This window comes from Tarenaya hassleriana, unplaced genomic scaffold (genome assembly GCF_000463585.1).
Source record: "Tarenaya hassleriana unplaced genomic scaffold, ASM46358v1 Cleome17, whole genome shotgun sequence".
Lineage (NCBI taxonomy): Eukaryota > Viridiplantae > Streptophyta > Magnoliopsida > Brassicales > Cleomaceae > Tarenaya > Tarenaya hassleriana.
In genome coordinates this window covers 2,500,159-2,519,668 of record NW_010965122.1, presented here as the reverse complement: position 1 = coordinate 2,519,668, position 19,510 = coordinate 2,500,159, and the positions used below count along the sequence as shown (strand labels likewise).

The following is a 19,510-nucleotide window of genomic DNA, read 5'->3' as shown; positions in this document are numbered from 1 at the left end:
TGTTTATTTAATCGGGGGTTTTCATAAAAGAAATCATCGAAAACCCATAAAATTCTTTCACTTTATTCTTCTCCAAAAACATATAATCTAATTTTGTTATGGATTCAGGTATTATGTATGGTAGATAATTTGTCTTGATCATACCATGTTTTATTCGACCAGTTAACATGTGCACAAGCACGCATACAATAGACAAATGGTCACACGCATGAATGTATGCATGTGTACGAGTTTCCCCACTGCGGATGTCTTACGAGGAATATGAACATATTAATAACTTATACAGAAAAGAAAACAGAATAATGAATGTTACATAATTAAAGAGGGGGCAAAGAAATAATTTTAAGAAAAATTGGAAAAAAAAATATATAAATGGATAGAGAAAGCGGGCGAGCGTGCATGTCCCATCTCCTAATTTAACAGGAGAATTGAAAGCTGTAAGCATCGATTCGGAGCAAGTCGGACCCTCTCGTTGCATGCACCATAAGAGTTGCGGGGTACAACTTGTCCTTTTCATTACATATTACTCACTCCAATTTCTTTTGTCGTTTCTCCATTACCCTACGTATGTATGTATATACCTTTCACACATACGTACATATATATATATATATATATAGAGAGAGAGAGAGAGAGGTATACAGACATGTACACGGCATATGTGACATGTGTGTCTGCTACTCTATCGTGACATTGGTTGTATCAAGAAACTGAATATAGTAACAATGTGCTGTGGATATATATATATATATATATATATATATATATGAAATCTAATATTATGCAACCTATTTATAATTTTCAATAAATGAGTGCAGAGATGGAATGGAGTTTTCCCCTGCACTCTTATCTATGTCGATTTGTATGATCAAACAACATTATGAAACTAAGGTGCATACATACATAGTTTTATATACTACCACGACTATTTAATCGTGGAAGTAAAAAAGAGGAATATCTATTTTTTTTTTTATTTTTGAAAAAAGGCAATTTCCATCAAATCAAGCACGCCGGGATTATTAATCACTGCACTGATTGTTGGGTTAAAGGCGCGTGAAAAAGGGTGCACAAAATTTGGGCAGTAATTATGGATTTTCGTTTGAAAACTAAGAAGAATGATCCGGTCAATCTTTTCATTAATTATTACTAAATTCTGTTAAATGTTATTCTCGATCCAAAAATAAAAAAGAAACTATAATGAAACTGCATTCTTATATCGAGTATTCTAAGAAGTTTGATTGGATAATATTTAACAGATTTTTTTGGAAATTTTGTTATTCAAATTATACCAATCTAGTTCGATATATGTGAATTCTGATACGAATTTATGTTTTTGTCTCACAAGTCGAGTATTTATATATTCCCGATATAATTACAAAATATTTCTAATCATGTTTACTAAAAAATTATAAAAAAAAAATATCTTTTTAATTACAAGATCAAATATTCAATTTCTATATCCTAAACAATCAAACGCAAATTGTAAATAGATAATTAATTGTAAATATGGGTTGAAATCGTTTTTAGGTATTATTTTCTTTGTTTCTATCATTCTTTTTTTTTTTAAATTTTTATCTTTCTATCTTGAATAGCAGATTCTACTTTTTTCACCTTGCACTTTTATATTTTAGTTTCAGTATTTGTTTTAATAATATGTCATGATGTGACATATTTTCAAAAAAAAATTAATGCTCCTAGATTTTTGCGTTATCTTCTTCTTCATTTTAGTGTATTGTTATTTTTATTTTATTTTTTCGGTACAAACGTACAATAGCTAAAATCGATATAATTTTAGGATATGATAGAGGAAGAAGAAGTGACAAGAGGTGGGAGGAAACTGGGGTTGGTGTTCTACAAAGAAGGGACATTTGTTTTATATATCAGATGATATATATATACACATATATATATTCACAAAGACCCACACCCTTTTTCTTGTGTAATTCACTTTCATATAATTTCTCCGACCCACACATTCATTTTACCCCACCTTACGCATAATACATGCATACATACATATGACCTAATAGTTAGTGGCTCAATAGATTAGAGATGACAAAATCATTTTCAAAGTCCTGGGTTCGATTCCACTGATAGGGGGAGAGATATAATTTTTGGACCAAAATGGTTCATATACAAAGGCTGGTCCCGGGTCTACGATGGATGTAGTCGGACCGAAGACTCGGAGAACCATCCTGATTATAAAAAAAAGATATACATACACATATGTATACACAAATGTGTTTGTATATATATATTTAGTTGAGTGACAATGTATGTTGATTTCACAACGTTTCGTTGTGACGTCAAAATTAAATCACTGTTTTTTTATATCGTTGGAGAACATGTCCTACGGTTCTTTGGGTCGGATCCCGCAACGCCTAACAACCCAATGGATCGGACGAAAACGACATCATATACAGTAAATCCCCACGTCCAGCACGAGCCTGCGATATATACGTGGAAGAAAAATCAGCTGTAACTGACAGACGACATGTGAGTGACAAGGAGTCGAACCCCCAATCTCTTGACATGTTGACTATACTCCTTGTCAATTCATCTAAAATTTCCCCCCTAAATTGTTGAAAAATAATCTTGTCTCTTATCGGTTTGGTTATTTTTTTTTTCTTCAGTCATTTTATTTGATCGAATTTAGAAGTTTGACCCATTCAACTTTTGAAGTTTTCAAAATAATTTGTTGTAACGTCTGAGTCTTAAGCCACGTGAGAGTGAAGCTCGATATATATGCATGCATGTTGTAATTTGTTTCTTTATTTGTTTATAAATAATGAAGAATGACACCCAATGAAAGTATGAGAGTCATTACACATTCCTTGATGTCTTCTCTCTCTTAGGAAAGCTTCTTCGCATTTTTTCACAAAATACGTGATCTTGGTTTAATTTTAAAACAAACACATTTTTTCAGACAAAAAAACAAATGATTTCAATTTTGGGTTCTATTTAAAAGGTAACAGTGGCATCAGATCCTCGTCGATAAGACATGTGTTTGGTCGGGAGGACCTATATTTGGTCGGGAGTACTGTGTTTGGTCAAGAGGACCCATATCTTGTCGGGAGGACCTATATTTGGTCGGGAGGACCTTTATCTGGTCGGGAGAACCTGTGTGAGTATCTATGTCATTCATCATGCAAGGAGCGAGGGAGAACGGCGGAGTAACATTGCAATGACCTATGTTGACGTCGTTCAATTATACGTCATGGGCGATCAAGATGGAATCGATCATGGATGCATGCCCAACGGATTTGGGATGCAGTTGAACCTGCGACCCGAGTGGTCGCATACGAGAAAAAGAACAAGGTAACTCGAGCGTTTATATTTCAAACGGTACCTGAAGATATGCTTATACAGATAACAAAGAAGGATTCGGCTTAGGAGATTTGGGAATCTCTAAAGACTCGTTATGTGGGTGTTGATCGTGTGCAGAAGGCACGCCTGTGAACCTTAAAAAGTGAATTTGACACTTTGCATATGAATGAAGGCGAGACGATTGATGAATTCGTCGGGAAATTGAGCAGTATGATCACCAAATACAATGATCTTGGTGTTACTCTCGAGGATGACACACTTGTCAGAAAACTCCTTGATTCGGTGTCAAATAAGTTTTTTCAATTAATTGCATCTATAGAACAATATTCAAATATTGACAAAATGTCATTTAAGGAAGCGATCGAGAGAATGAAAGTATATGAGGAGCGGATTTGGTTGCGCAATTTGGGCGATAAATCCAATGGACAACTTTTGCTCACTTATATAGAGTAGCAAGCTTGACAGAAACGTGGAAGAGGTCGTGGACGCGGAAGAGGCATACGTGATAAAGGACATATACAGTGTTTTACATGTCAAAAGTTTGGACATTATACTTTTGAGTGTCATAGATCGAAAAACGAAAAAAATGACGAAGAAATCCATCTCGCGGAAGAAGTTGATGATGAACCGACGTTATTGTGACGAAGATCGAAACATAAGATTACGAGGGAGATTGTTGGAAAATAATCTTGTCTCTTATGAGTTTGGTTATTTCGTTTTTCTTCAATCATTTTATTTGATTGAATTTAGAAGTTTGATCCATTCAACATTTGAAGTTTTTAAAATAATTTGTTGTAAGGTCCGAGTTTTAAACCACGTGATAGTGAAGTTCGACATGCATGCACGTTGTAATTTGTTTCTTTATTTGTTTATAAATAATGAAAGATGATACCCAATAAAAGTATGAGACAGTCATTATACATTCTTTGATGTTTTCCCTCTCTTATCTAAGCTTCTTCGCATTTTTTTTAACAGAATACATGTTCTTGGTTTAATTTTAAAACAAACACATTTTTCTCAGACAAAGAAACAAATTATTTCAATTTCGGATTTTATTTAAAAGGTAACATAAATCACTATTTTCCGATAGTTTAGTATTTAATATTTTTGCTAATTATCAGAAATCCTATTCTTGTTATATTAATAATTTAATATACATAAAACCAATCAAGCAGTATAGTGGTGTTGACGTTTTACAATTAAATGAATTAGATATATATATATAGAGAGTATCATGAAAGTAGGGGTGGGCACGGATCGAATATCTGTGATTTTTGAGATATCCGTATCCGTATCTGATCCGCACAAATACTCGATTTTATTATCCGTATCCGATCCGTAATTTACGGATATCCGAAATTTCGGATATCCGTAAATATCACGGATATTTGCGAATATTCGGATATCCGTAAATATCGCAGATATTTGCGAATATCCGTATCCGACATAAAAATTATAAAAATTAAATTCAAATTTAAATAACAATTTTAAATATAAAAGAAAATATATAAGTTATTTAATATAAATGTTATTCACAATTTAAAATTCATAATTTAAATATTTTAAATCAATTCAAATACAAATATAATCATAATCTATTATATACAAATATGTTGAAAGTTCAAAATTCAAAAATTAAACATAATAAATTTTAATATTCAAAAGATTAAATATTATAAATCTCAATATATACAAAATATTTCTTGAATATACATATAAAATATGTAAGTATAAAACATTTTAAATTTTTATAGCAAATTATTTTTATATTTAATAATATTATTAATTAGTACAGATCGGATCGGATATGTCAGATAATTCGAATTTGATATCCGTATCCGATCCGTATCCGACAAATATTTCAAAATAAATATCCGTATCCGATCCGTAAACTCCGGATATCCGAATTTTCGATTCGGATACGGATCGGATAACGGATCGGTTCGGGTTTTTCGGATATTATGCCCACCCTTACATGAAAGTATTGCTAATATTAATTTCATATATTTAAATTAACTTATATCAAATTAAGAAAAAGTGGAATTAGTTTTATATATTACGCATCTCCAATAAAACCAAAATAAATTTTTTTATTTTTGGTATTATTAATGTTCTAATATAATATATTCAACACTCATAAAATATTTGGCATAGAAGGTCCAAAAAAAGTATGATTCTTGTTATTTTGGCCAAGCACAAACTCCTCATGTGATAGAAGAGGACCAACACAATCTTTGCAACAATTTCAAAACTCCCACCCTCTTTGCACCTTTAGTGACCCCATACTGCAAAAATAAGCAAATACAAAAAGTAAAAAAGATAAAATATTCTCCATCAATTTACTGTTTTAAAATGAAATAAAAATAATATAAAATTAAAATTGTACATGGTGTGACTAGAGTCATGTTCGGACAGGTGTTAGAAGTCAAGATTATGCTTGTCCGGTATGAGATTGAATACCACAACTCCCCTATTTAGGGTAGACTCTCCATGTGCACCGATTTCTTTGTAGATTCTTTGTTTCCCTACTACATGTATACACACACATTAAACATATATATATATATATGTCTGATAACAAAATATTTATTTTAGATTTTAATTCTTTTACATGGTTTGAAATTGATTAGAGGATAGCATTATCACATGCTAATGCTCTTTTATGCTATTTTCCCCTTCCTTTTTATTCTCTTGACCAAACCCACGCAAGGAGAGCCTACATGTTTAAAGATCGTTCACGTGTTGGAATCTTTGTGAATACATTATATATATATATATATATATATATATATATAATATAATAATTATGGTAAGCGACCCGAGTGCTTAATTAATGTGTTGAAATTATATGATATCATGGTCCTTAGATCATATATATATAGTCAACAGAGAAATCCTTGACCTTTCAGTTTTGATTTGACAAATTCACAAAAGTTTACGGAAAATAATGATAATTTAATTGAGATTTTATCATGTATAAAAAAAAAATCGTCTATATGCATATGTATATATGCGGTCGTGTGAGAGTGTTAAGCATTTGTCACACACAAGCGAAACATCACTCTCTCTCTCTCTCTATATATATATATAATTAAAAATATTCATGCTTCAAAGTATATCAATAAAAAAAAGGACATATCAACTGAAGTTTATATGTATAAGAATCCAAACAAATATGTGGGGGAGTGTCTATAGGAAGGGTTTGGTGCGAAAAGGAAGAAATGGGGCCCAAGGGAACATCAGATGGCCCACCAAAACTTTGAATAAAATAAGCAAACAGCGAAAAAAATAAAATAAGGATAATTAATAGTGCCACCCAACTTGTGGGGGAATATGTAAGATGGGGGATAGTGTGTCTGCTTTGTTAGAGAAAGCTAATTGAATATTATTTTATTTTTCAGTACAAGAGAATAAATAATTGTCATCTTTAAAGGAAATATCTATTTGGAAGCAGAAAAAATCATTCATTTATTACTATTTTAAGTTGGTGACGAATCAATTTTCAAATTGACATATCTATATATATATATACATATACAGAAAATTGGCAAATCAGTTTAACTTATGTAATAAATAAAAAATCGAATCAAGACCTAATCAACTTAACTGATACATAATGGACCGTTTAAAAAATCACTCATTAATTACTATTATATATATATTTATAAAGGAAATGCCAAAAATAGAAAAAGAAATGAAAATTGATAGAGATATAGAGAAAAAAATAACGTTAAAATAAAAGGAACTCGGCCATCTATTATACGGTTAGACCTCAGGCCCAAGGCCTTCCATAAAATCCCATTGTTCCTCCTCTACGAACGAGCGAGAGAGAGAGAGAGAGAGAGAGAGAGAGAGAGAGAGAACAAATTCTTCAAGAGCAACTAGAGGAAGGATCCAAAGGGATCGCATTGATCCTAATTAAGGCGAACTCTATGATTTATTTAATCAAATCATAATTTTGATCCAAAACAAAATCAATATTTGCTTTGATTTTGGATCATGCTATCCCTTTGGATCTATCCTTCGGTAGCTTCTCCTCCAACAAGAAGGTTTGGATGGCCGCATAATCTCCGGCTGCGACATCATCGGAGGCTTCGAAGGGATCCCCGCCGGCGTGATTTTTCCGGCGCCGACGACACAATCCAACAACCAAGCAACTTTGTTGTTTCTTACCAGTAAGTTTCACGATTTTTAGGATCGAAGCTTTTATTCCATGAAGACAAGGACCCCCTCCTTTTTTTTGGGATAATTATCAAAATTATTTCTCTGGGTATTTTTTTTTACCTATTTATTCATAAATATATTCAAAACACTATATATATATATATATGCATGATTAGGTCATTTTGGCGATGATTTGTTGCTTGAAGTGAACAGAATTTTCGTTAATTTGTCATGCAACATCTTAAAACATTATTATATATTGGTAATAAGTGTTAATCTATACTTGATAATACGTGCATTCATGTTTATTTATTATTTTAATTGTTTAAATTCTCTTTAAATCACTTCCAAGGAATCACTGTGTTACAGTAAATTATTCTCATTAATAGGTTTAACATACGGATATGGGCCACTTTAGATGTTTTGTGTGCAAAGAGTACTCCGCTCCGGTTCGAACCTCATCCTTGTCAAATCACATATTATAAAAAAAATATACTTACATACACATATGCCTTAATTTTTTATTTCTTGAAAACAATTTAATTTATATGTTTTTTCGAGGGTACATACGTATATAGATACATATTAAAAAAACGTTGGATCCTTATTACTTGTATCGAAATACAAGCTGCACATCACTTTCATTAGTCGTAATAATTATTATTACAAGTGAGTAAAGGCACGTGAAAAAATGAAAATATTTTTTATAAAATAAGTAATTTGTAAATAATACAAAATTTTAAAAGTTTTTGTTTTTATCTATTTTATTACAAAACACAAATGTTAGATTATATCTCACAAAAATATATATATATATATAATGATTGTGATGATAGTTAATTTGATAATACTGAATAGAATAGCTTTTTAAAATATTTTATAAAAAATAAACATTTATTTATTTTATAAAAAACCTTTTATTTAGATTTGTGCATAACAAAATGTATTTTTTTTAAAAGTAATAAATTTTTGGGTATTTTTTTCTAAAACCTGATTTTTTTTCCCCGGAAAGTTGTTGTATCTTTCTTCCCTTTCGTTTTCTTTTTCAATTTTCTCTTGCCGATTTAATTATTTACTTGTGTTTGCTCTTACCGTGGTCAAACCGTTTTTTTTTTCAACATGCAACAATCAAAACCAGATGTAATAAATTATTAACTTAAAATTAACAAACCCCAATTAACCTCAAAGGTTTTTTTTTAAAATAAACTCTCTTATTAATTCTTTTCTTTATTTCCCTTTTTTCGTCAACGTTTTTTTTTTTTTAAGATAAGTGAGTTTTTTGTGATATATAACTTAATCATTATACATGATTTTGGGCAATCCATGAACGAAAAACAAGTTACAACATTTGATTTTTTTTAATTACCTTTTCTCTTTTATGAAAACATATAAAATTTTTAAATTAGTGTACATTTTTTTTTACGTAGTATTATCTTGGATTTTTCGTTATAGAACTCTGAATGGCTGTAAAAAAACTAATAACCTCCTAATGTAACTGTTTTAAATTCAATTAATAAATTGAACCTATACTACAGAACAAAACATGATAAACATGCAGGGATTGTATATTATTTCGATTCAAAAGGTAATTTATTGGACCGTAACTGAATTTATTTACTGAGGGAAAGCGTCGATCATTGGTCACATGGTTGACTAAAATATGTTTAGGCGCATTGCGATCAAGCAATCATTTTCATCTCCGACACATAAAAGTAAAGTATTGTAAAAGAACACAATTAATCGAGAAACAGAATAATGGAATTGAATTTGATGTTGCTTTGGTACAAAAGTGGAGACGATTCTATATTATATATAATATATATATAGAAATATTCTATATTATATATATGTCTTTGTTTTATTTTTCTTCAAAAAAAAGGAAGTAGATATTAGTGCTTTGAAAATTAATGTTTTGCTTGAAGATTATACCGCATCTTAATTTTGAATATTCGTAAGTACATATATCATATTCAAACAACATTTATTTTGCGCTTAGTGCTTCCCGTAAACGATTTTCTTTTTTTTAATAATGTATATTCACATTTAACACAAAAAAACATTTATTTAAAAAAGAAAAAAATCGAACAGAATATGAAAAAAAAGGTTTTTCTATATGCACATTAATTATATGAGCGCTAAAAAATTTGTTACAGGGTTAAAAAAAAATGAGACTCAATACAAAAATAGTCAATTAAAAATAATATTATGTCTTGATGTTGGATGATGTGTATATCCAAATTTAAAATTAATCTCTTATCTTCTGTATCGGTCATGTTTTTATGAATAAATATAAATAATCGATCTGAACATGCATACTTATAAATTAGAAACATAATACTATGAAATACTTTTTCAAACTCAACTTTTTTATGAAACATTTAAAAAAAGATATCATTTATATTATTTCGTGGATTTATAAATAAATAATTGGTTTCTACGAAAAACAACAAATGTTGTACCCAACACTGCACTTATAAAATTTTGAATTGGCAAAAAAAAAAAAAGGAAAAAGATTTAGATGTATTTGACGGCAAGCCACGTATATTTATTTGGAGATCAACCGGTTCTCACTGCTTTTCTCCCAAACCCAAATTGGAACCATTGTTTTAGAAATCAGTTTGGGCCCATTACGTTATGGAAAGGCCCAATAGAATTCCAATATGGGCCTAGTTGGGCTGCTCGACTCTGCCGTCAGGAGAGGATTTGTTCCTCTTATTTACAAAATAGAAATACGGGTTTAAATTAGTTTACATTCGGATTCGGTCATATAAAAATTAAATGATAATTATGCATTAATATATATATATATATATACACACACTATGTTGTGGACCAATTTCGGGAAAACTGGTGTATAGGGTTAATTAGTTATAATAAAAGTATTTTAGATTATGGAAAATTTCATTTTTCTACACAAATTTAGCAAAATGCAGTTTACGTCCCTACACTAGTTAACATAATCCAAAAAATTTTATCGAGAATGATGATTATGTATATAATTACTGTTAATTTTAATAATTCGTATAGATATTTGGAAAATTTAGAATTTAAGTTTATCTTTTTGTCAAATTAAAAATATGTATATGAAAATGTCACATTTTGCTAAATTCGTGTAGAAAAATATAATTTTTTTTAGATTAAATTAAAGAACTATATACATATATATAGTTGGGTGTTGCAGTAGTATGCATGTGCTTCTCCATCCTTGAAAAAGGATAAATATTTAGATTTTAAATCAAATTGAATATGACTGGATTTTTATTTTGAATACATATTATATACATATATAACCCTAGCTTGACCATATTCCATTTGAGAAAAAAAGACGGTCTAAAAACCAATTTTAAAAGCAAGACAAAGTTGCTTGTAGCATACAATATCTCATGTGAATTGACCTTACTTAAATTTTGTCCACCACATTATTTCTCCCTCTCACGCACTTTTTTTATTGTTGTTCTCACGACGTTAAATTCCTTCCATTATTTATTTGGCACTTCGAAAGCATCTTCAGGACATATCTTTTTTTTTTTGTTTTATATATATATTTTTGGAAACTTGAAAACTAGTTTTATGAATATAGGTTTACGGCATTATTAAATTAAATGTGGATTTAAAATAAAAATTGTATGCCTTATTTATTGTGATTGGTCTAAACAGACACCAAGGAGACAAAAGAAAAATTCCTTTAGAGAAAGCTAATTTCACTAACAAAACAATGAATAATATCTAATTACACCATTCGACGAATATATGTTTTTATTAGTGCGTCAATCGAATCCGGTGGCCTTGACTACAATTATGCAAACATTATATATATATATATATATATTCCCTTATATTAATAGATCTCTTCCACGTCTCTGTTGAGAACGACCACAATCTATTCCAATGTAAAAAAAGGACCCAACCCACTTTTTTTAAATCTCAAAAAACATAATAAAAATTACACACACATATATATGGGGTTTGGTTCTAATTAATTTTTTATATTATGTATTTATACTGTTTTAGTTTTGCAAAAAAAAAATGTTTTTTAATATTATCCGTACAATTTTAGTTTTATTAATTTTTAAAAATATTTTTTACACTTGAAAAAATCTAATTTTTGTGTGGGTTGTATGTTTAGGCTAAAACTCATTAAATAAGTAACGTCTCATTGTGGCTCTGGTCATTTTCAAGTCTAAAGTTGGCTTTTGGTGGTTTTGATGGGTCGCTACATTTCTTCATTGTAGGTAACCTAAATAATGGGTTTATTTGTTATATTTAAGTTTTAAGGGTATCTTTTTATGTTTAACCATTAAATTACGAATATTGGTGATTGTTATACTAATCAATTTATTTATTTGCCTAATATAAAATATAGAGATGGGCATATGTTGTTTATTAGGCAGGTATTCTAATTTTCATCAAAAAAAGAAGAAGAAAGAGTAATTGTGACATGTTGTTTTAAGAATGATTTTGGACTGACTTATATCTGTGTTTCATATCAATAGTTACATTTTTTTTATGTTTTCGTTGTGCTATTGCACATGGACCGACCGTTTTGTGGAGCTGGAAAAAAAATATTCCGATAAACATTTGTGCTATTAATTAAAACGAATTTAATATCTTCCGTTTGTTTGTTTGTTTGTGACATCGTTTTGGCTACTGTGCCAAATTTGCCAACCTTCGTGCCAATTGAATATATTTATAAAATATAAAGAATTAATAAAAAAGCCTGATATATGTATATATATATATATATATATAATATTACATGTTTTTGTGTTTAGAAAACGTTTTGGTAAGAAGATATTATTCGTACAATATTACAAGTAAATTACGTGCATATGTGTTAGAAATTAAGAGTAATTTTTAACCATTTTATGAATAATTAGTCTTTAACCCTAGACTGTTTCTCTTTAAATATGCAAACTGTACATAATTTTATGAATAATTTTAAAATCTCAAAATCTTAGTGACCTGAGATTTTTGGTACAAAATAAAACATATAAAGTAAAGATTTTTCAGAAAACAGATATGATAATATCATTTGAAAACACTTTAGCCAATTGTAAACTAAGTGTTATAGGTGATTTATTTCTTTTTCTAATATATATTAACAATTTTAATTTAGAAAAAAAAAAGGTAAGTTTCTGAAAAGAAAAACAGATTTTTTTCGCGAATCAGATTGAACCAATAAAAAAAATTCAAAAAGAAAAAAATTTATAAAACCTTTTAATATCACTGGTCATAACATGATAATGATACAATATACATGCACAATGTTAATAAATGCATCTTATCTGCTTCTTGTTTTAAACAATTTATACATTTTCTCAATACATATGATTTTTTTTTTCAATTGGATTTTGGCCCAAATTAGGTTATAGTTTTTTTTTCACGCAAGCTCCTTAATTTAATTCGTTTTTGTATTATTTGATGAAAAAATGTAATCGATGCCATTAAATGAAATGTTTTAACCTCCCAAAAATAATATAATTTAAAAAGAGTAAGTACCCATAGTTGATAATTTTTTTTAAAAACCAAATAGAGAGTCTCACCATCAATTATTTCCTTCTAAAAGAAAATCCCAATATGAATCCATTTTCCTCGAAATGATACATTCATTGAATTGGATTTAATAAATAGAATCAGAAAATTTGTAAAACATAAGAAAAAATAATAGTAATACCCAGCAACTAAAATTAAATTAAACGAATATAAAAAAAATAAATTAAACGAAAACTCAATAATTGAATTATTGAAAGACAGACCACAGGGCGAGAGATTCCCCTAAAATTGCCCCATTTCATAGGATCTCATCAACGATACAATTTCAGACACCGAGACGCAATCATCGGTCGGACCCGGCAAACAAAGATCGGATTTTTTTTTTTTTTCTGATACCCAAGAAAGTCGTTGAAGGAGAGAGGGGAAAATCGAGCATCCGGGAAAAGAATCCATTTTTATTTTGTAATTCTTTTAAATAAAATTTCAGTTGCGAATCCTGCTGGATTCTTGGGCATTCTTCTGTCTAGCAAATTAATTTCTTTTTGGGGGAATTAATTGCATTTGCGCATAGATTCGCTAAAAAAGGAAAAAAAAAAAACAGGGAATTCACCGGATATAAAAAGCTGGCTTTTGCAAGTTATGTTCATGTGGTAGGGGAGGGAGGGGCAGAGGAAGAAGAAACTGTACGGCTCGTGGGGAGAGAGAGAGAAGAGTCAAACCTCGGAATCATGGAAGGAGGTGAACCCAGGAACCGAAAGGTTAATGCCGAGGAACATCTATCCATTGAAATCCCTGAAACTGCTCATCAGATCAGCAGCGGTTCGGTCTCCTTTTCTCCATTTCTGCCCCCTTTTTTTTTGTTTTTGTTTTGGGAGTTTAACTGAGTGGAGTTGTCGTTTATTCTACGATCTCTGCCATTTTCGTGGAGAATTTTGGTTGCATGTGCGAGAAACCTTTTTCTCTCTAGTGTAGTTCCATTCTCTGGGGAATGATCCACGTTTTCCTTGGAGGAGGTAAATTGAAAAAAAAAAACATGTGAACAAATGAAAAAGCAGAGGATTGTTAAGCTTTGACCAGTTCTTAACGGATGCTCTTTAGCGGGATTTGCTGAATTTCTGTTAATCTGGTTACAAAGCAAAATCCCGAGGGTGTATTTATAATATATGTATCCATGATAAGTGTGTTTGTGTATGAATATGCGTTTTCTGCAATTTTGTTTCTTGGACCTGAAATCTTTGCTTTTATTTGGTTCTCTTTTGGTTTTGGAGATGAAAGAATAGATTTTGGCGATGCCCTTTTGTAAATTTCTAGTCTTTGATGATTCCAGAACATACCCTCTTGCTCATTAAGTGTGTAGAACCTGCTGCTGCTCTTATATATTATCCTCTGATTCTGCTTCAGATGAAAAATGAGAAGAATCTAGGCTGATATTGCCTTAGTTTATACACTTGTAAGAGTCATGATCTGACCACTGTTCCACTGTTGAATCTGGTCTTTAGTTCATTGCAGTAAGCTCAAGTTTTTTGTGTGCATTCTGGTTTCTACAGATTCATGGTTTCAAGTGGCATTTGTTCTGACAACTGGAATAAACAGTGCTTATGTGTTGGGGTATTCCGGCACCATCATGGTTCCTTTGGGTTGGATTGGTGGTGTGGTCGGTCTACTTCTCGCCACCGCAATCTCTCTTTATGCCAACTCTCTTATCGCCAAACTTCACGAGTTTGGTGGTAAAAGACATATTAGGTACAGAGATCTTGCCGGATTCATATACGGTAATGATCAGATCTATCTCTGCTACTTTCTGTCTGTAGGAAGGCATGTTTGTTCAGTATGTTTACTTGGTTGTTTTCCCCTCATATGTTCTCCTTTTGCAGGCCGAAAGGCTTATTGTCTTACGTGGGGATTGCAATATGTAAATCTTTTCATGATCAATTGTGGCTACATCATCCTAGCTGGTTCTGCCTTGAAGGTATGATATGACACCAACCCGGGAGAAAATTCTTGATTCTTGAACTGCCAGTTAGTGAGAGTTAGTCACTCTGTTCTGAATTTCCGAGTCTTTTTGCCCGTTTTCTGTTTTTCTGCAGGCTGTTTATGTACTTTTCAGAGACGACCATGCCATGAAACTGCCTCACTTCATTGCCATTGCGGGTCTCGTGTGTGCCCTTTTCGCAGTTGGGATCCCTCATTTATCGGCTCTCGGGATTTGGCTCGGTGTCTCAACCGTCCTCAGTCTCATCTATATTGTCATAGCAATAGTGTTGTCAGTTAAAGACGGTAATTTCTCATGACGAGAGACCTCTGGCGATGATAACTAATCCATTATTCACGTCGATAGTCTACTGATCAACCAGGTTCTTTACCTTTGTAGGAGTAAAAGCACCTGCCAGGGATTATAACATACAGGGTTCATCGACGGACAAAATCTTTACTATAACAGGAGCAGCTGCCAATCTGGTTTTTGCGTTTAACACGGGAATGCTTCCTGAAATACAAGTCAGTCCTCCGAATTCACGAGTTTGTTTTTCATTTATCGTTGATCCATACATGAATCATGCTCGCGTTTAACACCACTCTGTGCTATAACAGGCGACGGTAAGGCAGCCTGTTGTGAAGAACATGATGAAAGCTCTCTACTTTCAATTCACGGCAGGAGTCATACCGATGTACGCGGTTACTTTCATCGGATATTGGGCATACGGGTCTTCCACATCAACCTATCTGCTAAACAGCGTCAATGGCCCGACCTGGGTGAAAGCCCTTGCTAGTATATCCGCTTTCCTCCAATCGGTTATCTCCTTGCACGTAAGCAATTCTCCGTCTTAAAGTCTTCCACTGCATCTGGAATGCTTGGAAAGGCCACGTTTTCCAGGGGTTCGAAGGTTTTTCTAGAGCGGTATATCGATGATCTTGATTTCTGCTCGGTTCATTTCGCGATATAGATGTACCCTTTACTTAATCTCTGTTCTTACATCATACGAGAGTGTTCCGAAGATGTTGACTAGAAACCGGTTTTTACGACCTCTTTTGCAGATTTTTGCAAGTCCAACGTACGAATACATGGACACTAAATACGGAATCAAAGGAAGCTCGCTGGCAGTAAAGAATCTGGCTTTCAGGACCGTAGCAAGAGGCGGATACATAGCAGTAAGCACGCTCCTCTCGGCCCTTCTGCCGTTCCTCGGGGATTTCATGAGCCTGACCGGAGCGCTGAGCACGTTCCCTCTGACCTTCATACTGGCTAACCACATGTTCCTTGTGGCTAAGAAGAGCAAGCTCGGTTCAGTGCAGAAGCTATGGCATTGGCTCAACGTCTGCTTCTTCGGGTTGATGTCTGTCGCGGCCGCCGTCGCAGCTCTCAGGCTTATCTCTGTCGACTCCAAGAACTTCCATGTCTTTGCGGATGTTTAAGTATCTTGGTTTGTCGCCATTGTTAGTTATTCTTAGGAGGGGTCTCCCCTCTCTTCTTTTCGTTCTTGTTTTTTTTTTTTTTAAATAGATGAAAAGTTTCATTCCATATAGGCATTTACCATCTCATTTCATGTAGAATATGATAGTACGTAACGATTAGGGGCTCCTCTGTCCATTCCATGAAATAATTCATGGGATTTTCAACTGAATATTATTAAATAAAAATTAAATTAGATTTGGTCTGGCTTTGACTGAATATAACAGTAAAATTTTGCAAATAAAATAAAAAATTAGTGTCATAATGCATTTCTCATGTTCCATAAAATATTGGATTCGCAGTACAAGATTAAATTCATGGTGAGGCGAGAAATCTATATATATTAATAAAAGAATTTAAAGAGATTTGGTGAAGACACCTCGCTCCATATCAGCATACAAGTGACAATTTTTTTTGCCACCTCATATTCTATATTATTATTTTTAAATCCTTATTTATCTATTAACCTCTTCATTAGTTTATTACATATTTTTAAGATTATTATAATAAAGATTTCTTACACATTTATATATGATAATTTAACACTAATTTTAAATATAAATTTTTTTATAAAAATAGGTGATATATGTAATAATAATAATAAATATCAATAGATTAGTTAAAAAAGGAAAACGTTTATTTTTATTATATATAAATATTTTATTTTGATCTTAGTTTATATATTACATCATCATCCTATATGGCACATTTTTTAATTTTATTGATTTTTATGCATCATAAATAATTATGGTATTATATTAATATGTAAAGTAATCAATAAATTGAATTAGTTTTATATATTAAAATAATATTCTGAAAAAATCATGTTTATAAAAAAACAGATTTATTTTTACGTTTCTTATATAAAGATTTAATTTTTGTGTTTAATTTTATATATTAAAATCTATATATGAAAATTTATGTTTGTTACATACGATTTTTTTTTTTAAAATAGTGAATGAGAATCTTAGGATGTATTTTATTTAATTTGATTAATATATAATTAAAATATAACTTTATAAACATTAAATAACTAAATAAAAAATAGAATTCTTTTATTATTAGCCCACTAAATCTAATTGTTATTAGTGTAAATATAAATCTTCCTTGAACCTGACGTCTTAGCTTCCTCATTGAATACAATACCATAATTATACGAGTGTACTCGGAGTGGTGTCTTGAACTCGACGCCATTTTTTGAAATTTAAATCACAGATTTGTTCGGAGCGTTGTTTTGAATACCATAAATATAGATTTAAAAATGCTAAAAGCAGAAAACAGACAAGATAATGAAACGACGTATTTATTAGCCCACTCACTATCATATTTATTTATTTTTCGTTATTTGATATTTGCCTTTTTTCCCTTTGTATAGAATCACGATTCACGAAAATGTAGAGGACAGTCGAAGAGATTGGTTATGCCCTCATGTACTTTTTTCCTCCAATAAATTATCAAAATCCATCTCTCTCTCTCTGTTCCATTGAATTCCTTGGAAAAAAATTGCCAGAAACCAAAATACAGAATCACAGGGAAACAGTTTCGATCGAAAGCGTAGGCATTTTACTTTCTGATCCGGTTTTCTCCGCCAATTTTGGCATTGCGATCTCAACTTCGGTATGAAGTGTGTTCTTCTAGATTCCAGTTCGAGTTCTGCGTTGGGTAACCTGACCACAGATAACTCCGACATTGACTTCGTCGACGTGTTCGGTGGCCCGCCGAGGAGACTGTCATTTCTCCACGACGTCAGCGGACCTCTGATTTCGCGGCGGTCCATGTGGCTCGGTGAGTCCTCCGAGAAGCCGGTGTTCGGCGACGCAGCGACGATCCTTGGAATCGGCGACGGTTCACCACGAGTGATTTCTTCAATGACATATTCAGAGGCGACGAGACTTCGATCGAGTCTCCGAGGAAGAGGAGTGAGCTTGACTCGGTCGGGTCGACCCCGGGTTCCCGGGTCATGAGTCCGACCCGGCCTCTCCCGATCAAATCGAACCCTTACGAGACTTTTCTTCCTACACAGTTCAGGTCTTCTTCTATGATCCATAACTCAAAACTCTCCATAACCACCTCTTGGGTGTAGTAAGCAAGCTCCCTCGCAAGGTCATCGTTTAGATCCACCTCTTGCGGTCATCATTTACATCCACCTCTTGCCCCTGATCGATAACTGTCAACTTATGAATCCAGTCTACGTCTCCGGCCAGCTCATGTATTGGAGTTTATCGAGGAGCCCATTTCAGTCATAAACAACATTCTTTGAAGGTTCGGACAACTTCATGGTCATCTCTTCTTCAGATTCCGAATCTGACTGACTCTGCTTCAAAATTTTTATCAATAGATTTTGTCCGTATGACATAAATAATTTCTATCATTTTTATAAATAAGTTTTATACAAAATGAAATATATATATTTATATAAATAGGTGGTACATTATATAAAAACACCAGTTTTATATATATAACATTCCGAAATGATAACATTTAGATTTTGATAACTTAAACAAACTATTTTGGTATTAGTTTTATATATTAAATGATAATATTTTAAGAAAATCATATTAAAAAATAACTACTTTTTAGTTTTCGTTTAAAAAATAATTACCTTTAATAATTTCATAACAATTTATGAAATCATATAAAGATTAAAGGACACCAAATAAAAGTTATCTCTTTCTTATCCATTTGGTAAATGTGTATTATTATCTCATCACTAATTGTTGACCCGCGCGATGCGCGGGCTAATCTTTATTATATTTTGATTATGTTTTTATAAATTTTGTTGATAAAAAATTGGAGTAAATTATTTATTTAATATAAAATTAAATGATAATATAAAATTATTATCATTTTGCATTAGTAGTTTCTCAACCTCTATAAGAGTATACGGTTGCAGTTCGTTATTTGTCAACTGCAAATTTGGAAAGTTGAATTCCTTTTGTTTCTTGTATTGGATGCCATCGGCAAGTGACTTCCAACACTTCTCCCAAAGTTTATGCGGTTCTCCAACTTCGCAATATAGTAGGAGTGTAACAAATAAATGACGCAATTGTCCTCCGGTTGCCCATGTTGCGGCTTCCT

The 19,510-nt window shown here is 31.8% G+C and overlaps 1 protein-coding gene across 1 annotated transcript; it reads left to right on the top strand.

The window, feature by feature from the left end:
- The first annotated feature begins 13,222 nt into the window (after window positions 1–13,222).
- Window positions 13,223–16,501, top strand: LOC104810057 (proline transporter 2). Its single transcript, XM_010536240.2, has 7 exons — window positions 13,223–13,803; window positions 14,532–14,756; window positions 14,859–14,953; window positions 15,072–15,261; window positions 15,356–15,480; window positions 15,574–15,789; window positions 16,018–16,501. The coding sequence occupies exons 1-7, from the start codon at window positions 13,713–13,715 to the stop codon at window positions 16,393–16,395; spliced, it is 1,320 nt and encodes a 439-aa protein (XP_010534542.1). The 5' UTR covers window positions 13,223–13,712; the 3' UTR covers window positions 16,396–16,501.
- Window positions 16,502–19,510: the final 3,009 nt, after the last annotated feature.